This window comes from Denticeps clupeoides, chromosome 19 (assembly GCF_900700375.1).
Source record: "Denticeps clupeoides chromosome 19, fDenClu1.1, whole genome shotgun sequence".
NCBI classification, from domain to species: domain Eukaryota; kingdom Metazoa; phylum Chordata; class Actinopteri; order Clupeiformes; family Denticipitidae; genus Denticeps; species Denticeps clupeoides.
In genome coordinates this window covers 2,938,500-2,962,164 of record NC_041725.1, presented here as the reverse complement: position 1 = coordinate 2,962,164, position 23,665 = coordinate 2,938,500, and the positions used below count along the sequence as shown (strand labels likewise).

Below are 23,665 nucleotides of genomic sequence, written 5' to 3'. Positions count from 1 at the left end.
TTTCCACCTAAACAGCTGAACTGTCACACACATTGCAACTGCATTTTATGTACTCTTGTGTTATTTCTATATAAGATAATCTGTATTTTTGGGTCTGTCAGGAAGACAGACCATTTATTATTGTGCTATGAATGGCAAAAAAGAACATGTCTTACGTTAAAGACCGCCACGCGAAGACCGTCAAACGTATAGAAACAACGGATTTGTAAAATAAAACTTCTTTGAAGTGATACTGCAGTACCACAGTAAAGAAGCCCCATTTTACAAATCCCATGCCCGCAGCTGTGACCAATGCCTGGACAGACCCATCAAAATTTCCCCTGGAATTTTGGCTTCTAGTATGTTGTTGTTGTTTTATACTGTTTTATACTGTGTGAATAACATTATATACATTATTGAATTCTACAAAACATACAGGTGTAATACTGCTTAAATACCAATTTGATAATACTGTGGCAAAGCTGAATCAGTGGTATACCAGGAAAGGGGGTCATAGTTCTTGGATCATAGTTTTAATACAGTCAACAATATTAAATATTAACTCAAACAAAGTATCGTAAATCCATAAATAGTCTCATTCAGTGAGGCTGGCAGTTCTATGTTGGTTGTGCAGTCCTACTGCCTTCGCTGGATCTTAGGTGCCGCTTGTGGAAGAAAATGAAGAAGATGCTCATCCAGGAAGCTTGCTCTGAAGAAGAAGAAGAAGAAGAAAACGTTGAGAGAAAAAGCATGATGATGATGATGCGAACCCTTTATTGTTGTTGCGATATACCATGTCAATAGTACCAAGTACTAAAGAAATATCTGGCCATTAACCCGACCATACATATACACAACACAGCATCACATTCGGGGGGTGGACAGGCCCGGAAGATAGGGGTTATAACCAGAAAAGCAGGCAAGGATTACATGAGGAGAGAGGAGGACAATATAAAAAACGAGACTGTACTCCAATGGGGTACAGCATCACACGTGATATACACATACTGTAAGTACAGCAAAAATGGGTTCTCTCTCTGCACCTGATGCTCAGTCCAGCCTCAGCCGTTATCCTAATGATTAGCAAATTACTACTGACAATGAAGGGAGGGACTCTGCAACTCTCACATCACCATATGGTGTCTTCTACTAAATCCAGGAGGTCAAAGGACACAGAATGCAGTCCTGGTGTGGAGAGATGAAAAACAGATATGATGCAAAATGGACTTCCAGATTCATTCCAACCATTGTGCCATTATGGCCCATCACCCTGGCATTGTTGGCAAATTGTTAAGCCCCATGGGCTTGTTGATCTTGGTGTTGTGAATTAATATTAGAGTTCAGTAGCAATATTACAAACCTAAACCTAAAAAGTTTAGTCAGATTTTCTGTGAGCATTTGTTGACTATTTTTAATATACTGCAGGCCACATACAAAGTGGCTTAAGTTCTTCAGTAAAATGATAAACAGCATAAGTAATTCAGTTCATGGGGCTCTTCCTGTTTTATAGGTTGTGTTTCTCAAGGACTTGTGGGTAAAGGTTTTTCAAAGTGAAGTGATTGTGAAACACTGCAGCACAGCAGACGGTGACCCAACATAACAGGTCCTCTGTATTTAACCATCACCCTTGGTGAGCAGTGAGCACCATGACAGGCGCCCGGGGAGCAGTGTTTGGGGGACGGGGCTTTGATCAAGGCGACCTCAGTGGCACCTTGGTGGATCGGGATTCGAACCAACAACCTTCTGATTACGAGACTACTCCCTTACCCGCTCGACCACCACTGCTCCAAAAAATGCAAATGTAACACCAAAGAGACTTTATTTGAAATAGAGTTCCCAGCTGTTTCATGTGGACTGAAAACCAAACTTCAAAAAGAAGTAAGGAACAAATCAGCAAGAGTTGATTCAGCTCCTCACAGGAACATGTTCATTAAGTTCTACAAACAGAACCACATACTCACAGCTTGCAGCATATATAAAACCACGTGCCATTATCTAAATAGCTAAATTAAGGGGTGGTAGTAGCCTAATGGGTAAGACACTCACTCCAGAAAGACCCAGGTTCAAATCCCTGAGCTGGACACTTAACCCTGAGTGTCTCCAGGGGGACTGTCCCTGTAACTGCTGATTGTAAGTCGCTCTGGATAAGGGCGTCTGGTAAATTCCGTAAATGTTAATGTAAATCTCTCTGCACCCCTCTCCCAATGCTCCATAAGTAGAATGGTTAAGGAATTCCCTTCTGGGCTTTGGGAAAATAACAGGTAGTCGCTAGAAACCTGCGTGATTCGGACCAGCCAGAATCACCTGTAAGGCCTGGACCAGCCCTGGCAGCGGGAATGAGGCTGTGCAATGACGAGACACTTTTTTTTCTCCCCCTCTGGGGTTGCCAAACTCGTCTTCAGCCCAGTTTGCAGTCGGCAGTATGGAGCGTCGTCTGAAAGTCGCCTACTTTCCGCTGCAGACCGCGCAAGACGGATGAACGAGGCCTCGTTGCTCTCCGTCCTGCCAGCAAACTGAACGCAGTCTCTCTTTTCTGACGATAAGGTTCACTTTGTCACCAACGCGACAAGTGCGAATCCAATTGTAAGTTGAACGTGGCTGGACTTACAGCGAAATGCGTTTTTACTCGAGTTGACTAACAACAAAAGTGGTAAAATTGGTCCGAGTTAGTACTCACGCTGTAAGCAGCTAGCTAACGTGTATGTCACCGCTGTCAGCAGAGTTAACCGTGGTACGCGTACATTTACGTGTCTGACAGTACACATGAAGTTAGGTAAAGTCAAGCTAAGCTATGACCACATACTCAAACGCTAGCAAAACAGCTAGCTTTAGCAGGTTGGCGTTCTAACATAAAAAACCGACTCGAAGCTGCAAAGGCATATTTTATCATGACAGGTGATGTACTTTTCATCGCTGCACTTCAGCGATCATACTTGTTATTGGGACATGATATATCTGAACTATATCTGGCCTTTCTTTTCCTTCCGAAGCAGACGAGTAACCACATAGCTAGTTGGTTAATAAATCAGAGATCGTGGGCTTAGAAAATTAAAGAAAAAAAACATTTCCGGAGTGCAGAGTAAGGGCTGTGAAACTGGAAAAAGCAGATGTTGACATCTATTCCTTCACTTGCTGAACGCAGTCTTCCATTCGCGCAGGTTACATTCTAGTAGCTGACACGTTGTCTTCAGCATGGTACTCTTGTTGTAGTACACAGACCAGTTAGGCGCTGTTAATTAGTATAAAGCGCTTTTCGTTGATAAATACGTCTGGAAAGTTAAATGATTAATATGGGGAAAGGTGGTCTTTAAAATGAACAAGCACTCGGGGCATCACACAATGCTAAGCTAACTAGCACAGTCGCTGGTTTCAGAGATCATCTGATTGCTGTATGAGTCGCTGCAATGGAATTTATTATGTGGCTTTTTTTTGTGTGTGTGTGTGTGCATGTGTGTGACTACGTTACTGGTCCTTCTGTTGCAAATCCAACCTAATGACTGCTAGCAAGCATTAGTTAGCTACTACAACTAGCATTTAGAAAACAAAAAGCCTATAAAATATTTATCAGCAGTTAATTTAATACTCAATATTGAAAATAAATTATTGCAATTTCCAAGCAATTTACCTCTGATCTTTTATGCTCTGGTTGGTTTAAAAAAAGTCCTTTGATGGAGCCGGTACCAAGCTATTTATTTCAGACACGATTTGTCCAAGAAGAGCCGCCATATTGAGAGGCTATCGGGTTACTATGACAACGAACAGCGCGACGGAACTACTTACATTGCGTAGGATTAACCTTTAGGTGACGTTGATGGACATTTTTAATTCATGTAAAATATTTGATCTCACAATTATTTGCAGAATATTACGTATCTTACAAACGAGCAGGATGTGTGCAGGTTTGCAAGTTTTCTTGAAGGGGTTACGACCCAGCGGATTGATATTTCTGCAAATTCTATAGTTTAGAGATTACGAAAAGACATTGGGTTTGGGTTTATTTTTTTATTCTGGCAATTCGAAGTTCTATACAGTGCTTCAAAATAAATATAGCCAAATTCTTTAGTCATGTTCCTAACAGCAATATGTCGTTTTCATTTCAAAGTAGTTCCCTAGCGGAAGAATGGGTCAGGCTTGAGCGGAGGTAGACTGCAGTTGAAGGTAAAGAGCCGAGAGAGGAACGCAGAAAGGACAGCACTGCATAACCAAATAGGTAACAAGAGCAACAGCGAAAAACACTGAAACGACTCTTTATTGACGTTTTCATTTTACTTTGTCCTTTAGGTGGTCTGCTTCCTCTAAACGTGTCAGACACAGGGAAAAAAACGATAACGTATTGCGGGGACAATTGTCATATCGAATCATGTTCTTGCTTTACAATTATTTATTTTATTCTTGAGTGTTTTTTTCTGTTAGTCGTCCAGATAGGGAAGCATTCTCGGTTGTATTTTCGTTTTTATTTATGAGGGTGATGTAACGTAGAAACACAAGGCACTATGTGTCTTCATTTCGTGATGCTTTTGTCAGGTATACTGTTCTTCTGTGTGTGTTAAGGGGGGAGGACTACATTGCTCCCAGAGACAGACAGACAGCTAGCTTTGTATAAACCCGATTTGCTACCTTGCTAATATGGCTCGTCAATAAGGTCACAGTTCTTTTCGCCTTTGTGACAGAAAATTCTAAAACAGCATTGGAATTAGCCACAGCTACCACTGCGATGTCCACCTATTTCATCTACTAGTTGTCAGCTCGGCCTTATTTATGAAAGTGTTGCCAGTTAGCTATTTAAGACCCCCCCTCTCCCTAGCATCGAGTCGTGTTTAACTGGCTGGTAAGCTAAGCTAACGCAGCCTGGTGGCACAGCACGGTGGTGACACAAGCCCTGAAAACATTTGTTTAGACTAGCCTAGCCTGCTAAAAGTCCAGCAAGCAAGCGTCTGCTTCACGGGGATAAACACCGCGGGACAGGCGAGGACTTTTAACCCGTACAGCACGCCGGATTCTACGTGAAAGGTTCTGACACGTCCGTTTCACAAACCAAAGTAGAAAACGAGCTAGATTGTGGATGAAGTCAGATTCTAGACACAAAAAAAACAACTGTAGTCGGCAGCCCTTTGCTCGGGTACACACGCAGCCTCCTTTCGCCTGCTAGCCCGACTATACTGCGTTTTGGTTCCGCTTAAGTTGGTGTCGTGTTTGTTGGTTTTATGATTATTCAGCGAGCCTCCGAGTCGACGTTAGCATGACAGAAATGCCCGAGCCCGTAAGCCATCTGCGCAGATGTCTGGCCAGTGTTCCCCGGTCGTTTCAGTTCATCCGTCGCATTCGCAAACGGATACTCTCCCGAAGAACCCCCCCTTACACTTTCAGTAGCCCTGGCGCCGCTTTTACTGTTGGCCAGGTGAAGTGTTGGGTGCGCGGCTATGTGTCAAATTCAGACCGGTGTCGGCTAGCTCGTCGCTAGCTGGCTCCGCCAGTTGCAGGCCTCTGTTCTTTAAAGGCTGACAATGGCACTGAAGGCGAATCATTTTATGCTTCTTGTACTTTTGTAGTTTTCACTCGTCCACGTTGCCGTCCGCTGAGTTTTAAATGGCCGCATAACGCAGATTTACAGGCCACATTTACGCACAAAAAGACGTAGATTTGCCTTTAGGCCTGACAATGGCCCTAGACAATTATGTCGTGTACAGCAGGCTGTCACCCAAGCTGCTAAACTTGTGGGTGACGTATTACCAGTTAGGTGATTTGAAGTGTTACCTTTCATACATAGACGCTGAGGATTATTGCCGCAGACCTCGGAAGGTAAAATCAACGATAAATTGCGTAACACGCATGAACTTCTAAACTACCAAATTTAACCAATTTTACTTTACCAGTGACCGCCATCTGTCGTGACTGCTTTTTTTTTTATTTACAGCAATTATATTCGATCGATTGTTCGACTTTACATTATTTTCCTCGTCCGTGGTTTGCCGTAAATATTTGCAGACATGGTAGTCATAAGGTACGGGGCTTTCATGGTTTCTTACTTCATCGCTGTACACTGTCATGCCTGACATTGTACACCAGTATTATGGTTTTGGTTCACGTAAACCACTAGGAATTTCACGCGTGTAAAGAGCTACATCGAAGTGTTTAGTTGTGTTTAGACGATGTTTTAAGTCCACTCCACGCTGGTATTGCAGCGTGCTAACTCGCGACGTGTTCTGTTTGTTTTGGTCAAACGTCTTCATTATTCGTCCGTACTTCAGCTAACTCCCCAGCTAACGTTAGCAATACAGAGACGCCTGAGCCCTGCGACCATCTGCGCAGATGTCTGAACTGTTCATAGCTAATTTTTTTACCCTGTGTTCTTCCTGTCTTCTCTCTAATATCACCAGATTACGCGTTAGCCAGCGCGGCCGTCGCTGCACCGCTCGGTGTCAAATTGAGACCGGTGTCGACGAGCTAATTGCTAACATGCTCCGACAGTTAGAGGCCTCGGTTCTTAAACTGAAGAAAGGAAGCCGAATGGTTTTTAAAACCCCAAACTCGTACATTTGTCGCGTTTATTGGGTCGGTTAAACATGCACGACAACTCTGAGTATACAAACGCAAAAAAGAGAACTAGCTCCGGATCATTATGTATCGTATTTTCACCTTGTCACTCTTCTATACGTTTTTTTAGATTGCCACTGGTAAGAAATGCAAAATGCTCCAGTGTTGATGGATTAATCTAAAAAGTAGGTGTGTGTGTGTATGTATATCAGCATCTCATTAAGAAAATATCCATGAATACTGTTTCCTCCTCACCAACAGGAACATAATAATGAGCAGTCCTTATTGTCATATACATAGATTTTTCATATTCTAAAATGCATTTATGCCCTTTAAAAAAAAAAAAAAGGTTTTTATTGTATGTTTGGGGGTGGAACCAAAATGAAGCAGCGGTCTTGAATCAGTCACAATTTAATGTTAATAATCCCATGTGTACAATTGCCATTTGTGCATTCACCTAGATGTATTGCTTACTAGTTACATTTGAGGGTGTAACTATTTTTTAACATTTAGTTTGTCATGAACACCCAGGGGCTCTGAAAAGTGTTGCAAATGGGATGACATTTGGAGTAGAACAATAAAATGGCTGCCGTCATGGTATTTTTATCATTTATTATGTCTCAGGGCAAATTAAGATTAACGACTGTGTTGTGATTTAAAAAAAAAAAAAATTCTTCTTCAAAACAATTATTCCAGATATTTGCACAAAATATCCCTGACCTTTCCCCACCTCACTGTGTGCCCCTCCCTCTGTTGTCGCCCTAGGGTGCCGGTTGGGGGCATGCACACACGGCTGGTAAGTTCCCATGCCGATCCAGCCTCCTGTGCAGAGCGACCAGTAGAGAGACAGCAGCTCGTTGTTGGGTTGTGGTAAACCGGGGTTGCACCATTCTCTGCTCATCTGCTCAATTTTATGTCTTCAGCTAAAACTGGAATGGCCGACTACAGTTGGCTTAGTTTTGTCTAATTTTATAAGTTTCTTTTGTTTGTAATTTCTTGAAGAGCAACAGTGGCCTTTGGTTTCGGCACAGTTTACTTCAATTAATTCCCATGTTCCTGAATGTTAAATTACATGATTTGTGAATTGGGTGTTAAAACACACAAAAAAGTACACTGCTGCTCTCCACAGTTAGCTGCCCTTTTCCATTTGGCTTGGCCGAACACATAATTCTGCCAAGTTTGATGTATTTCTGCTTTAGAATAGTGATGTGGTGGGTACTTGCATGTTGGGAAATCGTGTGCCAGCTCACATCAGATGATGAGTGGCCTAATGATCACTCTGTTGTATGCTGTACCACCTAATTGTTTGTTCCATTGTTCCACATTAAAACAGTTTATCCTGATCAGTTTATGTTGACCAAAGGAACGGGCGCTTTTAGTGGCTTACTTACAATCAGTACTTCATTATTTCTTAAGTTTATCATCAGTTATGAATCATTGTTTGTTGTGGTGCAGATTGTCATTATAAGACTATTTGCAAAGTTTTATGTTAGCATATTAAAAATGCCCAGATTTATTAACCAGATTTTAGACACATCACAATAAATGAACAAAGTGACCTGATGCAGACAAAGTCTGCTGGTCAAATGTTAAATTTGACCAGAATTAAGAGTACCTGTGAACGAGTGTGGTTGACCTTTTCAAACCGTTTTTGCCCTGTATAGCAAAGTGAAATGGCTTGTTGTGTTTGCTGTTCTATGAACACTGATGGGGTCTCTGACCTCTGTGCTTAACCGCTGTGGCTAGATAGCATTGAATGCGACTTGTGGTTCGGTGAAAGAGATCGAATCACTGTAAGCAGTGATCATGCATGTTGTAACTTAGTGCCAGATGTGTTTGGGATCAGGACATCAATCTCAGTGTAATCAGATCTGACAACCTCTCTTGTTGATACGTGAGGGTTTAGTAAAATATCGTAAACATATATTAAAAAAATATTCTTTTTAATTTTAATTCTGATGCTTGTCATTTTTTCCATCAGAGCTGTAATTTGAACTTAATCTGCTAAATGAAAATGTCCCCATTTTCAGTGTGTTAAAGTTTCCTGAATTCATTTGCATGAGAGAGAGTCCAGTTTCACCAAGCAAGATTTCATTGCAAGGCACATTAACCCCTGCTCCCATGCTGGCATCTTAATCATGACACTCTTTCTCATGACACTCGATAAGTCAAACACATTAGCACTAGCTCATGTTAAAATAAGAAAAAACATCTTGTGGGCATGAGTACATCTGATGGCTTAACAATACTAACAAAGCCGTGATTACAAAGTACAGTACACAGATTCATCCAGAATCCAAACATTTTATCCTAGATAGCAAAAAAATAAATATATATATATATTTTTAAAATATCTGTACTATAGTTTTTATAGCCGTCAAATTAGCATTGTCAGACCTGGTTCTGCAGTATGTCTTGGCCTAGTTGTGAACAGATCGTTGATAGATTTTAACTAGCCTACCAGTTACATGAACTATGATATGGTTTTAGTTCTATAATTAAGATAGCATGAGATTAAAAATAATTAAATATATTATAATAAAAACAATAATCATATTCTAACATAAGGTTCCTTTCTCATTTTTTTGTTATAAAATTTTTTTTTGTGTGTTTTTTTACAGTAGAGGAGGACCACGTTCTTGTGGCAAAATGTTGCCAATTTTTTTTTTCAGATCGTAGTATTTTAATCAGATCAGAAATCATACAATGCTCATTTTTGTCTACCTCGTCCAACATGTACACACAAGTTACACAAATGTGTATATATTTCTAAGCTCTCTATTATAAAAAAGGACTGGCCCTCACATGAATGTAGCACAATCAACTACATGAATAAACCTGTGCAGTTGATTTGAAGTTAATTTTAGGCTCCTGACCCACCACCCCGGTAGAATTCTTGACAGTCCCTGGCATAGTTGTTTTGATGGCAGGTCTTTGCATAATTGAGGCTGCCTGCAGATTAAGTTTGATAATGGAAGCTAATTTCCTACAATTATATAATATACAGTAATCTGTCCTTGCTCTTGTCTCAACCCCTCCCAATTTCAGGGACCGTGTGCATATCACAATTACCCCTCCCCACCTCAGAGAACCCCTTTACGATAGTTCACCCTAGAGGCTGATTGACATTGTTTGTTTCACGATAACGTGAAACTTTAGCAGTATGATTGAATGCATTTCCTATCTCGCTTCAGCCTGCTTAAATCTGTGCTTTATATTGGTTTACTACAATTTTTACAATAAATAAAATAGTGATTGATCACGGTAAGTAGTAGCCTAGTGGGTAACACACTCGCCTGTGAACCAGAAGACCCAGGTTCAAACCCCAATTACTACCATTGTGTCCTTGAGCAAGACACTTAACCCTGAGGGTCTCCAGGGGGGACTGTCCCTGTAACTACTGATTGTAAGTCGCTATGGATAAGGGTGTCTGATAAATGCTGTAAATGTACTTGTGGGCACTGCAGGTAGGGCAGAACAACTAATAAAAATTAACATTCTGATCACTAGTAGGTGTAAAATGGGTAGGTGTAATTATGTGCAATACATATACATTAGCAGAATGCTAATTGCATTCTTAAAAAAAAATTTTTTTTTTGTTTTTTTCAGTAGCAAAAAAAAAGCTGTTGGCAGTGTTTTAAGTTGTGTTAGTGCCTGTCTTTTGCAAGGCGTTTATTAAAAAGCACAGTCTGGATAAGCATAGAGAATAAGAGTTGTAGCTATTTGCTTATAGGGCTGGTAACTTAGCTAACATGGATGTCTTGTCAGCATGATTGCCTCCCGTTTAACAGGATTTGCCTCTCTGAGGTGTAGGTTCAGGATTTATGCTAACATGACGCGGCACTGGCAATGTACATAATTGTGAAACACAAAAGCAGGTAGTCTTATTTCAGTATCCTGCTGCTAGTTAGGGAGGGGTTGTATTGGTCCCCAGGAAGATGTGATGTAGGCATGAAAATACTGCACACTAGATGGTGCACTGTACGTTTGTGAAGTCTACAACGCGCAAAGAAAGAGCATTGGGAAGCCACGCTTGCTGCATTGGGAGCGAGTTCCGCCTCCTGACTGGGAAAACGGTGGATGTCCCGCAGGCTTGTTATGACTGATGCTCAGTGATGGGACTCACCTGCATTGTGACACAGACTAAATGAGGAGGGTGCACGGGCACACGGAGGCTTTATTTTTTTTCTTCTACGTGCCTCTGCCAGCCGGATCTGAAAAAATGTTTTTTAATGAATCTCTTAAATCAAATGCTCCTCCTCAGCCGTCCTTCTCCTTAAGCATTCAGACAGCATTTTTAAAGTCCTTGCTTTCTGCACCCCTTATTGGATATAGTCACTCTGCTCTTTTACCCCTTCGTCTTTCAGTCACGCTATCGATCATGTTGTCATGGCCCTGGGCTTATCGATTCATTTTTTTTCCCTTTCCAGCCCCTCTCTCTGAGGCAAATTGTGCTGGACCACTAATGTATGCTAACGCATATTGTCAGTATGGCCAGTTGATCTAAATTTCAGACCCCTGATTTGGCTGCTCTGGGTATTTTTTTTTTATTTGGGTTGAAGGTGATCCATCTTTAAGTGTGTGTGTGATCGGTGTCGTCTGCAGTCTTGGTGCATGCTTTTCATATTATATTCTTTGTGTCTGTACACGGTGAGCAACAGCAGGGGACAGGTTTTCCATTGACAAATTAATTATTGGGAGATAATAAAATAATAAAATTGAAATTGCTATATGGTACCATCATGATGGCCATTTTCACTTTTCAGTGAGTTGTGGGAATTTACACATATAGAGGTCAAATGGTCTTTATTACCAGCTGTCCAGTCCCAGTGTGGTTGTTAGTGTCGCCCGACAAAATAATACAGCTTTTCTTAAAGGTCCCCTGACATGAATTTGTTTTAGCTCTTATATCAGTCTTAGTGGTCCCCTAATACTGTATCTGAAGTCTCACAATGAGATTTTTCCCGGACTCTTTAAATGATAGAGGAGAGAGACCTAAAGAAGTTGAGGGGGTATGGTGTGAAAAAACATTAATGCTCATTTTTACATCCAATCACTTAGCCACTGCAATGCTTCGCATGTTTGGAAGCCACTGTGGGCAGTGGAGAGAATTATTTTAGGGGAGTGGTGTGAAATTCTCTGGAAATAGCATGAGAAACCGGAGGTTACCTTTCTCCTTATGACTACAAAAGGGGACAAATTCCAGATACGACCATCTGAGCTGCTGCTCTCTGAACGGTGTAGCAGAATGGCCATTCTTTACACCCGTCATCATTTCTCATCATTTCTAGCCACTGCAGGACCATAGACAGGCTAGGGGAACTCGTATTAATTTTAAATCATCTTACTAAGTGATGTTTTCACGATTGGAACCTTTTAAAGGTGCATTTCAAAACTCTCTATTGAGAATGGTACTTCAGATAAATGGAAGAAAATAACCAACGCATGTAAAGAAAACAAAGCCCAAGTGAAATGCCTGTATCATTGCTCTCCTACTGTTAAAGCATTTCTCATTAGTTTTAAAACATTTTTATAATCATCAAATAACACTTCATAAAGTTATTGAAAACAAAACTAAAAGACATTATTTGCAAGCATTGCCTGTAAACACTAGCCCGTCTTCGCCCGAGACTTTTTTTTTTTTTTTTTGGTAAGAGATTTTTTCTCTACCTCAGACTGAATAAAACATCATTGAATGCTGTATCCACATCCATAACATTAAGGATACTGCTGTAAATGAGTTTATAGTCTAATATTCAGGTTATTTATAAATAGGTTGAAGTATCTTAGTCCTACAATAGGTATTATAGCTCTTGTGCAAGCGAATTAACCCATCCATTTCTGATAAAGCGCTCAGCTTAGTCGCATACTATTTAAAATGTTAAAAGTAATGGTTAAGTGTGCTCTTGAAGTTCTTTGAATTAAATTCCAATTAATCATTGTGTTTTTAGTGATATATTAGATATGTTTACTGAAGTAATTTCTTCTTTTTACTAGTATTTCACTTGTTCTTTTACCTGCCATTTTGTAGAGGCTCTAACCCAGTTTCAAGTAGTGATGGGAACAACAGAGTGAGCCATGATAGACAATTTCCCAAGGCCAGTACTTGCTTACATAAAATGTAAAACCGAGGCAAAACATGAAAGTGAAACTTCATGTTTGCCTCCAGTGGTCTGTATTTCACACAAAAACATGAACTCTGGTCTCTTCCTTGAGACTGACTTCATTAGGAAACGGATGTGTCGTGTGGTTTTGGTGCTTGGCTGTAGTAACACCGTGCTGATGAGCAGAAGGCAGGGCGTGAGGTTTCACTTTCTTTTTAATGGTTATGGCTCGTGACTCATGAAGCCCACACACACTAAGAACTTAAACAGAATTTGTTTTAACCCCTCTGATCTCTCTCTCTTTTTTTCTGCCCAGTGAATGGTAGTGTCTAGAAAGGGTATGTCCCTTCAGGAGAGAGGTGCCAATGTCCAACCGGCCTAATTCCAATCCAGGGGGGTCACTGCGTCGTTCTCAGAGGAACACTGCTGCGGCCCAGCCACAAGACCACACTGCCACTATAAGGTGAGGGGGAGTGGGGGCTGCCTTTCATTTGTGTTTGTGTGTGAGACATGCTAATTAATTTCATTGGTTATAGTACAGTAACATTTGTATTTGAGGTTATGTGGTGTCAGAGACTAGAATTTTTTCCTTTTCTGTTTCTTCTGTTTTCTTTCTTTTTTTTTTTCTCTGATTCATCTTTACTTCTATCCCTTGTCACTGCTTATTTGAAGAGTTCTCAACAAAGTGGGGGTGTAAATAAACAAAAGTTACACACAAGGCCATGTGTCACCAGAGGGCTTAATCTGGCCGGGTGCTACTGCCGTCTGGTGTACTAAAGTCAAGTACATTCAGTAGGGTGACACTGTGTGAACAAATATGTGTATGTGGGTGCTCTTCTAAAGGGTCTACCTGCATTGTGGATTGGTAATGATACGTAAACTAATAGTTCAGATGCATGCAGATATACCAGGCTGCCCGTTTTTCCTATATGCTGAAATTTTGTCTTTATGTTTTGCATTTCAGTGTCTTTTTCAGTCATCTTATTTACTGCTGCTGTTTCCAGTCTATAATATTAATGCAATATTAATACTTTTGTGATACATGAGTGTAAACAGAATGTTACTGCAGCCCACTTTGTTAGCCAGTGAACTGTAATATGTGTGTTAATTCAATAATATTTCAATAATATAATAAGATTTTGTAACAGTGCACACCCCCTATTGTCATTCAGACCTAGTTACCCTTCCAGCCCCCCACTATAATGTGCTCTATGGTCTCCAACCTTACAGGTTGCAGGCAGGGCAGGTAAAGCATAGAGCAAATTCCCCTCCCGACACTAGAAGACCTATATCTAAGGCTTCCAAAGCCCCAACCAGCTCAGCCTCTGGCTCTTCCAGAGGCCACAGCTCGAGAAGGTACCCCTCTCCATGCTTTTTTTTTTTTTTTTTTTTTTTTAATCTGATGTTTCTCCCTATGGCTTTTCTCCTGGCGTCTCTCTATCCTCCTCCTCTTTACCCTTTCACTCTTGCTTTCTCTTGCTCCCTCTCTCTGTGGGCGTGCAAGTGTGTGTTGGTGAAGGTGTAGTCTTTGCCTTGCTGTGGTAGCAAACACGCTAGATGCAGATCATTGTACTGGTCAGTAGCGGTTCACAGTTTCAGTATGGCTGCCTGAATGATGCATTGTCAGAACGTTTGTTTTCAGTAGGTATGAAAGCGCTCTAACATGTACCATTTTTCTCTCTCCCTCTCCCTTTGGCTTCTTTCTATCCATTTAATCGCTGTCATTTTCTGCCATCCCTGTCCCTTCATTAATCTCTTGTCTCACTTTTGTTCTTATTCTCAACCTTGAATTTGTGCGTTTTCCTCTCTCGCCCCATTCTCTCTTCCCCTCCAAAAGCAACCTTTCTTTGTCTGTGAGTTCATTCTCACCGTTAGAGCCGGGCTCGGAGGCCGCAGGCACATCGAAGCGAGAGAACGCAGCACAGCTGTCCAGGCGAGAGGGCAGCCGCAAACGCAGCTCCGCTTCAGAGCACAGCAACTCCTCCGCCAAGCGGTCCAAAGCGTTGTTCCTGCTCGCAGCCACTCCAGGAGGCACCGCATCTTCATCAACGTCATCGTCCCTTTCCAGCCCCTCCAGCACAGCTTCGGTACCCACTTTTGCAGCAAACACTGCTGTCACCGCGCTGCAAGTCAAAAAGGCTCCTGCCGTTGGCACCAAATCCAAGAAACGCAGACTCACGCCCGAAACTAGACAACAGCAGCCACAGGTGGCAAGCTCCAGTCAGCGCGCCCCAGGGAAAAAGGCCACCGCTAGCTGTCCCTACCCCAGGGCCAGTGGGGACTGCCCCACCCTCGGCCACAAGCGCAAAAAGTCTGACCCTGTCCCGTCTGGAGCTGTGAACTCCACCTCTTCCACCAGCTCGTGTTCCATCAGCCCACTTCCAAACCACTCCGAGGGTAGCCGCACCGCCAAACCCAGCAAGCTGGCGTCCAAATCGGCCGCCTCCACCAAAGCTGGGTGTAGCGCCGTGACAGACTCGTCCTCGTCCTCTGCCTCTTCTTCATCGTCCTCCTCCTCCTCATCGTCATCCTCCGCGGCCGCAGCTGGCGCCAACAACTGCGTCCCCCAGGGTGCCCGACACAAGCAGGGGAAAGAGCAGGGTGCGACGCGGCGGTCTCGGTCTGCGTCCAGCCCCTCACCCCGCCGCAGCGGCCGAGACAAGGAGCAGGCCAAGGCGGCAGCGGCGGCGGCGGCAGCCACAACCGGAGCCGGCTCCTCCAAGTTTGAGTGGCCCTCGCGTTTCAGCCCCAAAGTCAACCTGCCAAAGCCCAAACTCACACTGTCTGGATCCTCCAAAGCTGAGACCTCATCCAAACCTGGGCCCTCTGGACTGCAGGCCAAATTAGCAAGTAAGTTGTGTTTCCAGGGCTATTTTAGTGATTTTCATGAGTGAACATGTGACACACCGCAGTACAGCACCCAGTCCACACAGTGAAATGTAGTGTCTGCATTTAACCAATGGCAGCCATGACAGGCGCTCGGGGAGCAGTGTGTGGGGACTGTACTTTGCTCAGTGGCACCTTGGAGGATCAGGAATCAAACCGGCAACCTTCTGATTACGGGGCCACTTCCTTAACCGCTAGGGGCTCCAAACCATGGAAGCATGAGCCATGGAGTACTTGTTTGCAGACCACACTGAAAGTAAATATTTATTTTATTTCCTTTTGATTTATATTGGAATTGGCAGTTTTTTTGGGGGGTGGGGGGGAGGAGGAGGAATTACCAGGTCATTTCCCCATCACTCTCTAAATTTGCTCTTCCTCAGAGAGAGAGAGAGAGAGAGAGAGAGTGTGTGTGTGTGTGTGTGTGTGTTTAGTGGAGTGACTAGTCAGCTGGGCCAGGGTCCTGGCTCAAGTTTCAGCCATAGGCCGATATGAACCTTCTAGGCTAAAAATACCCGGTGTCTGCTCTCAGATCTGGAGCCTTAACTGGGGTCTATGGACAAGCACCATGGTAGGTCTAGGTTTATCATTTACTCTTGGTTTTCTGAATTTAATTTCCTGCTGAACATCAGGAATTTAGATTTTCTTACTTTTATTGCTATGCTTTTTTGGTGCAAAATGACTCCTGCCCTCTTGACCTTTAACTTGCAGAGGTTTAACAGTCATTCTGCACGTGATATGTCATTTTGGACTGATTTGTGTGTGTTTTGTGAGAGAGAGGGCACAGCTGGGGTCAGGGTGGGGGCAGTGGACGTGGTGACTGTGCCAGGCGGTAGGTGGGTTCGGTAGGCACAGTGTCACAGGGCCCACGTCCAGCCCAGTGCTGCACCCAGAATAGAGTATCAGAAATGAGGGGCAGAAAGGCAGTCCGTCACCCCGAGGTTCATGGACAAGCCTACGGGGCACAGACACAAGCTCACTCTGTCTGCATACTCATTTTCTCTTGGTAAGGATTCACTTTCCTGTCTTTATAGAGGACAAGGAGTTTATATTAGCGGTAATCTTCTTATCTTACTTTTTTATGTGAGTGGTTTGGGGTTGGAACGTTGAAGTTTTAACAATTGTTATGACATTAAAGTGAAGAAGTATTTTTTTGGACAAGATTGTCTTGCTGGGTGCTTTAATTAGACAGCCGAGAGAGCATTTTAGATGAGGCTTAAGGCTTTGCTGCCGTTGGAGGCTTGATCAAGGAAATATTGGTCCCTATGAAGACTTAGCGGTTTTCTATTATTCTGAGTATACTATTTTTTCTGTATCTGGAACATTTTTTAAAGAAATGCCAAAAAATATGTATCATATTGTATCAGTGTGTGCTTTTTTCCAGTGATCGATCCAGTGGGGTCGGTTTATTCAGTTGCTCCGCAATACTGTCATAGAGGACTGCTTTATTATAATCTCATAGGAACATAGGGGATACCTAAGCATCAATTAAGGGTGCGGTGTAACTGATCGTGAAGCACACAGTGTAACAGAAAGCAGGCTGAACAGGTATTTTAAGGTGGGGAAATTTGAGATTGGTTTGTCATGAGGATAAGCAGGAAGACAAATATAATGTATAGTGCAAAGCATAAGTGTAAACCACTAGTGACAGTTTGTCATGGATTGTGTTGTTTATTAAATTTTATTCCCCTGAAAAGGCAGGTAAATTAGAACATTTTAACATTTTTCTTTAAATTCACAAACGTTGCAATTTTCTGGATTGTATTTGAAGATGCACAGCTTTGTTAGATTGTCGTTAAATGTGAAGTGCCAATACTAGCTTGGTCCAGAAATGCTTCTATTAACTCTGATGAGCTATTCTCTTTGGTCAGTCGGTATTTGTTCGGGTAGTGCTTCACCTTTTGACCTTGGCTGATGTTATGATGTTGACCAGTAGGATACCAAGAGAGTAGAACTGAGCCAGGCCAATAATGAGCCTGAAATCTTGTTTTCGAGAAGATGTGGAGTGTAAAACTATTTAATTGCAGCCGGTTATCATCCTTTCCTCTACTCCTACTTAATTTTGTGTATGTGTGTGTATGTGTGTGTGTGTGTGTGTGTGTGTGTGGTGTGTGTGTGTGATTTTTACAATATTGGGGGGGAAAAAAAGGTTTGTGTGAGACATTTTCAAGAAAAATGGGTGGCAGAAAATGTGTGTGTGTGTGTGTGTTTGATTATTTCATAGGTGGGGGGTTGTTTTAGGAAAGATGCCCAGCAAAAATCTCATCAAATACTCAATCGCAATTATTTCGAATTTAGTGTGTAGCATCCTCCAACAATAAATATAGCAATCAGGTCTGTGAGCTGGACTGTGGTGTTGCTCAGCATGTATGCAATTGCCTGTGGTCACTTTTGATTGGTACGGAACTGGTACACAAAGAGGATGTGCCATGACAATTTAACCCTTGTTATCTCAGTCATGGTGCATAATGAAGCCACAGCCATTTGCAGTTATGAAGGTCACACCTTTTAATTGCAATTGTGATCAGTATAAAAAATATATATTTTTATGATATTTGTTTCTAATGGAGAAATGCAACCGAAACCCTTTGTTTCTAATCCTTCGGTTTATTGTCTGTGCTTCTACTTGAGTGCTGTAGTTATGTACTAATGCATGATGAAATAGGGTTACTGAAACAAAACCACCGGAGAACCACTAGTGCACAGGGCCTATAATGTTTGCCTGTTTTTAACTATTTCTATTTAAATGCATTTATCTTCATTTTTGTTAATCTAACAGTTCTGTGCGCACATGGTGAAAGATAACACTTGGGCCCACAAGTCAATTTGATTTGAACTTATCCTCATGATAATGTAATTTCAGGGCAGTTAATGCTATCAACTTATTTATTTATTTTTTTGTTTACAATTGTATTCTAAAAAATTATTTCTGGTTCATTACACTTACGAACTACATTCGAAGTTTGGAGCATTTATGTTGGAAATTTAGGTCACTAATTGCAGTTTTATGACTGGATAGCAATATACTTTTTAACAAAGCTAGATAATTTCTCCCTAATAATATTTCCATTGTTGTACAAAGCAGACATTTCTTTGCTATTATCTTAAGTTCAGCTGCCCTCCAGTGGTTTCTCTTGGGTGGAAGGAGAACTATGTAGGCTGTGAATCCACTTCTGAGATATCAGGCCACCTATCCATGCGACCACCATAGTGTTCCTCCCTGAAATAAGTAGACAATCAAACAATGCAAATGTTCTTGTAAAATTGAGTACAGATATTACATCAATGCCGTTTTTTTACCACTACATTTGTAAAGCCACAGCTGAGCATGAGCATGTGGCCAACATGTTGCTAGCATTTAAAAGATAGCTGGCTGGCCATTTAATAGTCTAGCATTTAAATGGTCTGCATAACACGTGGATAGGTGCAGCTCAGATTATCCATGCTAACTAATTTTTCCAGAATAAAGGCTACTTTTACTTTTAAAGGCTACAATAATAAAGGCTAAGAATAATGTTCACAAAAGCACATTCATGTCATGAGCAAAATCTCATTGCTCATAGTGTATATCTCACTGTATATCACTGTATATCTAGTGTATATCTAGTCTATATCACAGAACATTGGCTGAGAGAGCTGTCACGTGTATACATCACGTTTGGAACAAGGGACTACTGTTTAGGCAGTACAGTAGTTTACTGAATTTGGCTGATTCTGAATGCCAGCAGTACTAGTGATAGTTTTTAAATATGTGTTGGAGGTGGGAATCACAGACTGACCTGCAATATGATATGTAGTCCATGATAACGATGTCACGCCTGCCGATTCAACAGCAGTCAGCTCTACAAGTCTACAACAGTGTTTCCCAGCCCACCTCCTGGAGGTCCCCCAATCAGTGTTTTCATTCCAACCCTCACATTCTTTTCACCTGCTACATTCATTATTAGGGCGTTAAAAACATCTTATACTATTTTAGGAGAAAATTCCAAACTCAAGTATGCATTTTAGAGCAGGTAAGTAGGAAATACAGTACAGGCCAAAAGTTTAGACACCTTCTCATTCAATGTGTTTTCTTTATTGTCATGACCATTTACATTGGTAGATTCTCACTGAAGGCATCAAAACTATAAATGAACACATGTGGAGTTAAGTACTTAACAAAAAATAACTGAAAACATGCTTTATATTCTAGTTTCTTTGCTCTGATTACTGCTTTGTACACTCTTTGCATTCTCTCGATGAGCTTCAAGAGGTCGTCACCTGAAATGCTTTTCCAACAGTCTTGAAGGAGTTCCCAGAGGTGTTTAGCACTTGTTGGCCCCTTTACCTTCACTCTGCGGTCCAACTCACCCCAAACCATGTTGATTGGGTTCAGGTCCGGTGTCTGTGGAGGCCAGGACTCCACTTTTTAAGTAAATAACTCCACATGTGCTCATTCATAGTTTTACCTTCAGTAACTATATTAAGCTCATTTTCTATTTCACAGGTAACAATTTAACAATTATGTAATGAAAGTATTATTCTGTTTATCGTGTACGTTAAGGCCAATAAAACATTTTATAAACATTTATTTATTTTTATTTTATTTTTTTGTATTGCAATAGACAAGACAATTGTTTTTTCTGGATGTCTAATTCTTGCTTCCTTTACAGGTTTGAGGAAGAGTAAGAAGCGCAGTGAGTCTCCCCCAGCAGAGCTCCCCAGCTTTCGGCGGAGCACACGCCAGAAGACCACGGGCTCCTGTGCCAGCACCAGGTAGTCTGCCACACACACCAGCTTGTGACTATAGTAGCAGTCAACACAGAGCACAGAATCCATCTCACAGCCAGAAAAGGCCTAGCATGCCCACTGCCTCCTTCTCTCTGGTCAGTGCAGTCCTGGTGCCTCCGGAATCTGTCTGACCGTTGACATGTTTCTGACTGTATACGAGTCACTCCTGCATCTTGTTTGGACTGTGAGCACCTGCATGCGTTTGTGTGAAATGTTAGCATAGATTCAGCAAATAAAGTTGAAATCTGGTGTGTTTTGTAATTTAAGCCCTACCTTTGCAACTGCTGCAGAAGTTTAGTAACCATTGGCCGATCTTTTCTAAACACGTTCAAAAAATAAAACTGCTGTAAAAGATTGAGGAATTCCGAACCGTGGCCCACACAATGGAGATGGTGCCTAACCACTCACCTACACTACTCACCTACACTACATTTACAGCATTTATCAGAATGCTGTTATCCAGAGCGACTTACAATCAGTAGTTACAGGGACAGTCTCCCTGGAGCAACTTAAGGTTAAGTGTCTTGCTCAGGGACACAATGGTAGTAAGTGGGATTTGAACCTGGGTCTGCTGGTTCACAGGCGAGTGTCTTACCCACGAGGCTACTACCACCCTTTGTGTTTAACCCCCATGTAACACAAATCTCAACATGCAACATTCAACTATTTAAATCCAACCCGCACATTTTCTTTCCTTTTAGTTTCGCCAGCCTTTCTCCGAGGTAAATGCTGATAAACAACATAGTGAATGTAAATATTAGCACTGTAATGCCTTCATTATGTTTGTCTATGTATGCATCTGGTTTTAGGTCAGAGGCTTCAGATAGTCCGTATTACGTGGATTTAGACACTATTTAAACTAAACGACTCTGATTTGAAAATGTAGGGAGTAGAAAGTACGGATACTCATGCTAAAATGTACGAAGTAAAAGTCAAAAGTTGTCACAAAAATAAATAGCGAAGTAAAGGATAGATACCCGAAAAATTCTACCCAAGTAGAGTAATGATGTATTTGTACTTTGTTACTTCCTCTGGTGTTTTTGGCATCACGAGCAAATCTTAAGCTGTTCAGACCATTCTGAGCACTGGCATAGCGCTTGCCAAAAAAATGCATGGTCTTCTAAACTCCAGCTAAGACTCTAATATAGTCTGGACACTCATTCCTCCTCCTTTTTCCTTCCTCCTTTGCCACTTTGTGTTTCGAAGGGGCACACCGAACACTGAACCATTTTGAAAATGCGTCACCTGGTGCAGCAAATTTCAACTTTGACCGCAGTGCACACACAAGGCACAAGACTGACACGCAGCATATAACTCCTACCTGGAGTGGCACTGTACACGGGTCAGGCAGCCAGGCACCACCGGCACAACTTTTTAAGGAGAATTTTTATGTGGCTGTAAAAAGTAATTTCCTTATCAGTTATATTGTGCTCTGCATCAATCACAAGATTAATTTCAACACCCATACTGTCCAGTAAGACTTAAACAGCCATTTTCTCACTAGGTCAAAGTGTCTCTGGTTCAGGTGTAGTGCAAATTCTGTGCTGTTCAAGTTACTTGTTTTTTTTTTTTTTTTTCCAGCAGATTGTCTAAATTATGTATCCTCTGGTAGTACTTTTTTTTTTTTTAAATATATAAAATCCTCCTTTTGTCCCTTGCTTTCCAGTCGGCGGGGCTCTGGCCTGGGCAAGCGCGGGGCAGCCGAAGCTCGCCGACAGGAGAAAATGGCCGACTCTGACAGCAACCAGGACGGCGCAAACTCTTCCACCGCGCGCACGGATGAGACGCCACAGGGGGCTTCAGGTATATGAAGGACCACGTCACGAAACGAAAGACTTTACTGTGTTAAAATGTAAAGGGTCGATGTTTAATGTTATCTCTGTGCAGCTTCACCAGTTCAAGACAATTTATAGATGTTTGTTGGTTAATTGTTGATTATTTTAAGCATTATGTAAGTCAACTGTAAAAGTGTGTGTGTGTGTGAGAATGAGATGGGACCTGTGGGATAACCAGTCATCCCTTTCTAATGAAAGGGCTGGAAAGTAGGTGACCCTCTTAAATCTAAATTCCTCCGTGATTCCATAAACTGCCAACAAACAGGCCTCATTTTAACTTGATAACTTGTTGTTGATCTGGGCTTTTATTGCACCAAGGTGAGTCTTACAGTGTTTCATTTAATAAATGTTTACCATGTTGCTGCAAACTGTTTCTTTTGCCCTGTCCAGCCTCAAGTTCTGTTGCTGGAGCAGTAGTTATGACCACCTCGGGTGAGAGTGAGTCGGATGACTCTGAAATGGGCAGGCTGCAAGGTAAATTCTTGGTGGCACAGTTACTCCCAGCTGAATGACATGTCAGGTTGTTTCTATATTGAATCCAGTATGTTCTTCTGGCCATGTTTGACTTGTTTTACAGTAACCTTGTGTCAATGGCCTAACAAATGTATTTTACTTAATAACATTTAAAAATAGCAGTATGATTATAGCGTTTTCCATACAATGTTTGCAGTATAAGTTTTGTATCCATATAGTTAGCAAATGAATGTTCTTTGCCTTGTTTTGTGATTAGTATAGTTTATGCCTATAAAAGAATATCAGGGTTAACAGTTTCAAATTACTTGAAAATAAGGAACAGCTGAGTGGTTATTGTGACAGGGAAGATGACACTTTTGTCTGCCTCCATTCGCCAATTTTTTGTTTCAACAAAAACTTCAATAAATCCAGTTTTTAAATATATATAAATAATAAACCATAGTTCCAACCTCTCATATTCGACAATCAACTTTCTTCTCCCAACTAAAAACAGACAAATATCAATTACCTTAACATAAACCTTTTCAACAGTTCATTATAATGAATTGCCATCTCATAATAAACTAATATGCACTTTAAAATAATTCATATATATAGAGTGCCCCCCCCAGCAGGGTATTTCCTCCCTATCTACCAATGACACCCACCGACTCAGAAAACACATACAATCACCATAAATGTCCATTCGTTGCCCACTGTGACAAAACACTGCCACAGACAATGATGAGTCCAGAGACATGCAGTACCCAGTGGGCCGTCTTGAATATGCCCCAAAATAGTCCTCCTCGGTGAAAGGTTGAAGTCTTTTATTCCCAACCAAAGATTCACAGCCACTGTCAGCTCACGACTTGGATGTCCATAAGTCACATTCTCGCTGGTCTGTCCAAAGATCTCAATCTTCCAATGAGGCTCCACACGCTGTCTCACCTGTCCAGTCTTCACGGCACAGGTGTCTTTCATATGGCTGAGGATTTGCACCAGTCCTGTCAACTTATTTAGAGGCATCTCCCTCTTCCGACACCACTCATGTTGAACCTCTTACCTGATCTAGGGTCAGAGGTTGGCCTAGCGTGTAAGGAAACAGTC

The 23,665-nt window shown here is 41.8% G+C and overlaps 1 protein-coding gene and 1 long non-coding RNA gene across 11 annotated transcripts in view; one reads left to right on the top strand and one right to left on the bottom strand.

The window, feature by feature from the left end:
• Positions 1-490: 490 nt before the first annotated feature.
• On the bottom strand, positions 491-3,743 carry LOC114769020 (uncharacterized). Its single transcript, XR_003743177.1, has 2 exons — positions 3,605-3,743; positions 491-688 (listed from the first exon to the last, which is right to left on the bottom strand). It is a non-coding gene; the product is annotated as an uncharacterized LOC114769020 (long non-coding RNA).
• The window catches only part of trip12 (thyroid hormone receptor interactor 12), a 40,191-nt gene continuing 18,899 nt past the window's right edge, over positions 2,374-23,665 (top strand). Inside the window, exons 1-8 of one of the 10 annotated variants that reach the window (XM_028961685.1) lie at positions 4,085-4,189; positions 7,279-7,309; positions 12,934-13,080; positions 13,848-13,973; positions 14,455-15,467; positions 20,153-20,255; positions 21,937-22,073; positions 22,496-22,579. In XM_028961685.1, the coding sequence (XP_028817518.1) occupies positions 12,983-13,080; positions 13,848-13,973; positions 14,455-15,467; positions 20,153-20,255; positions 21,937-22,073; positions 22,496-22,579 (1,561 nt within the window). In that variant the 5' untranslated portion in view covers positions 4,085-4,189; positions 7,279-7,309; positions 12,934-12,982. Of the gene's footprint in view, positions 2,563-4,084; positions 4,190-4,635; positions 4,990-5,676; positions 5,779-7,278; positions 7,310-12,933; positions 13,081-13,847; positions 13,974-14,454; positions 15,468-16,040; positions 16,072-20,152; positions 20,256-21,936; positions 22,074-22,495; positions 22,580-23,665 lie in introns of those variants that run through there. The other 9 variants (XM_028961686.1, XM_028961687.1, XM_028961689.1 and 6 more) reach the window with 9 other exon arrangements.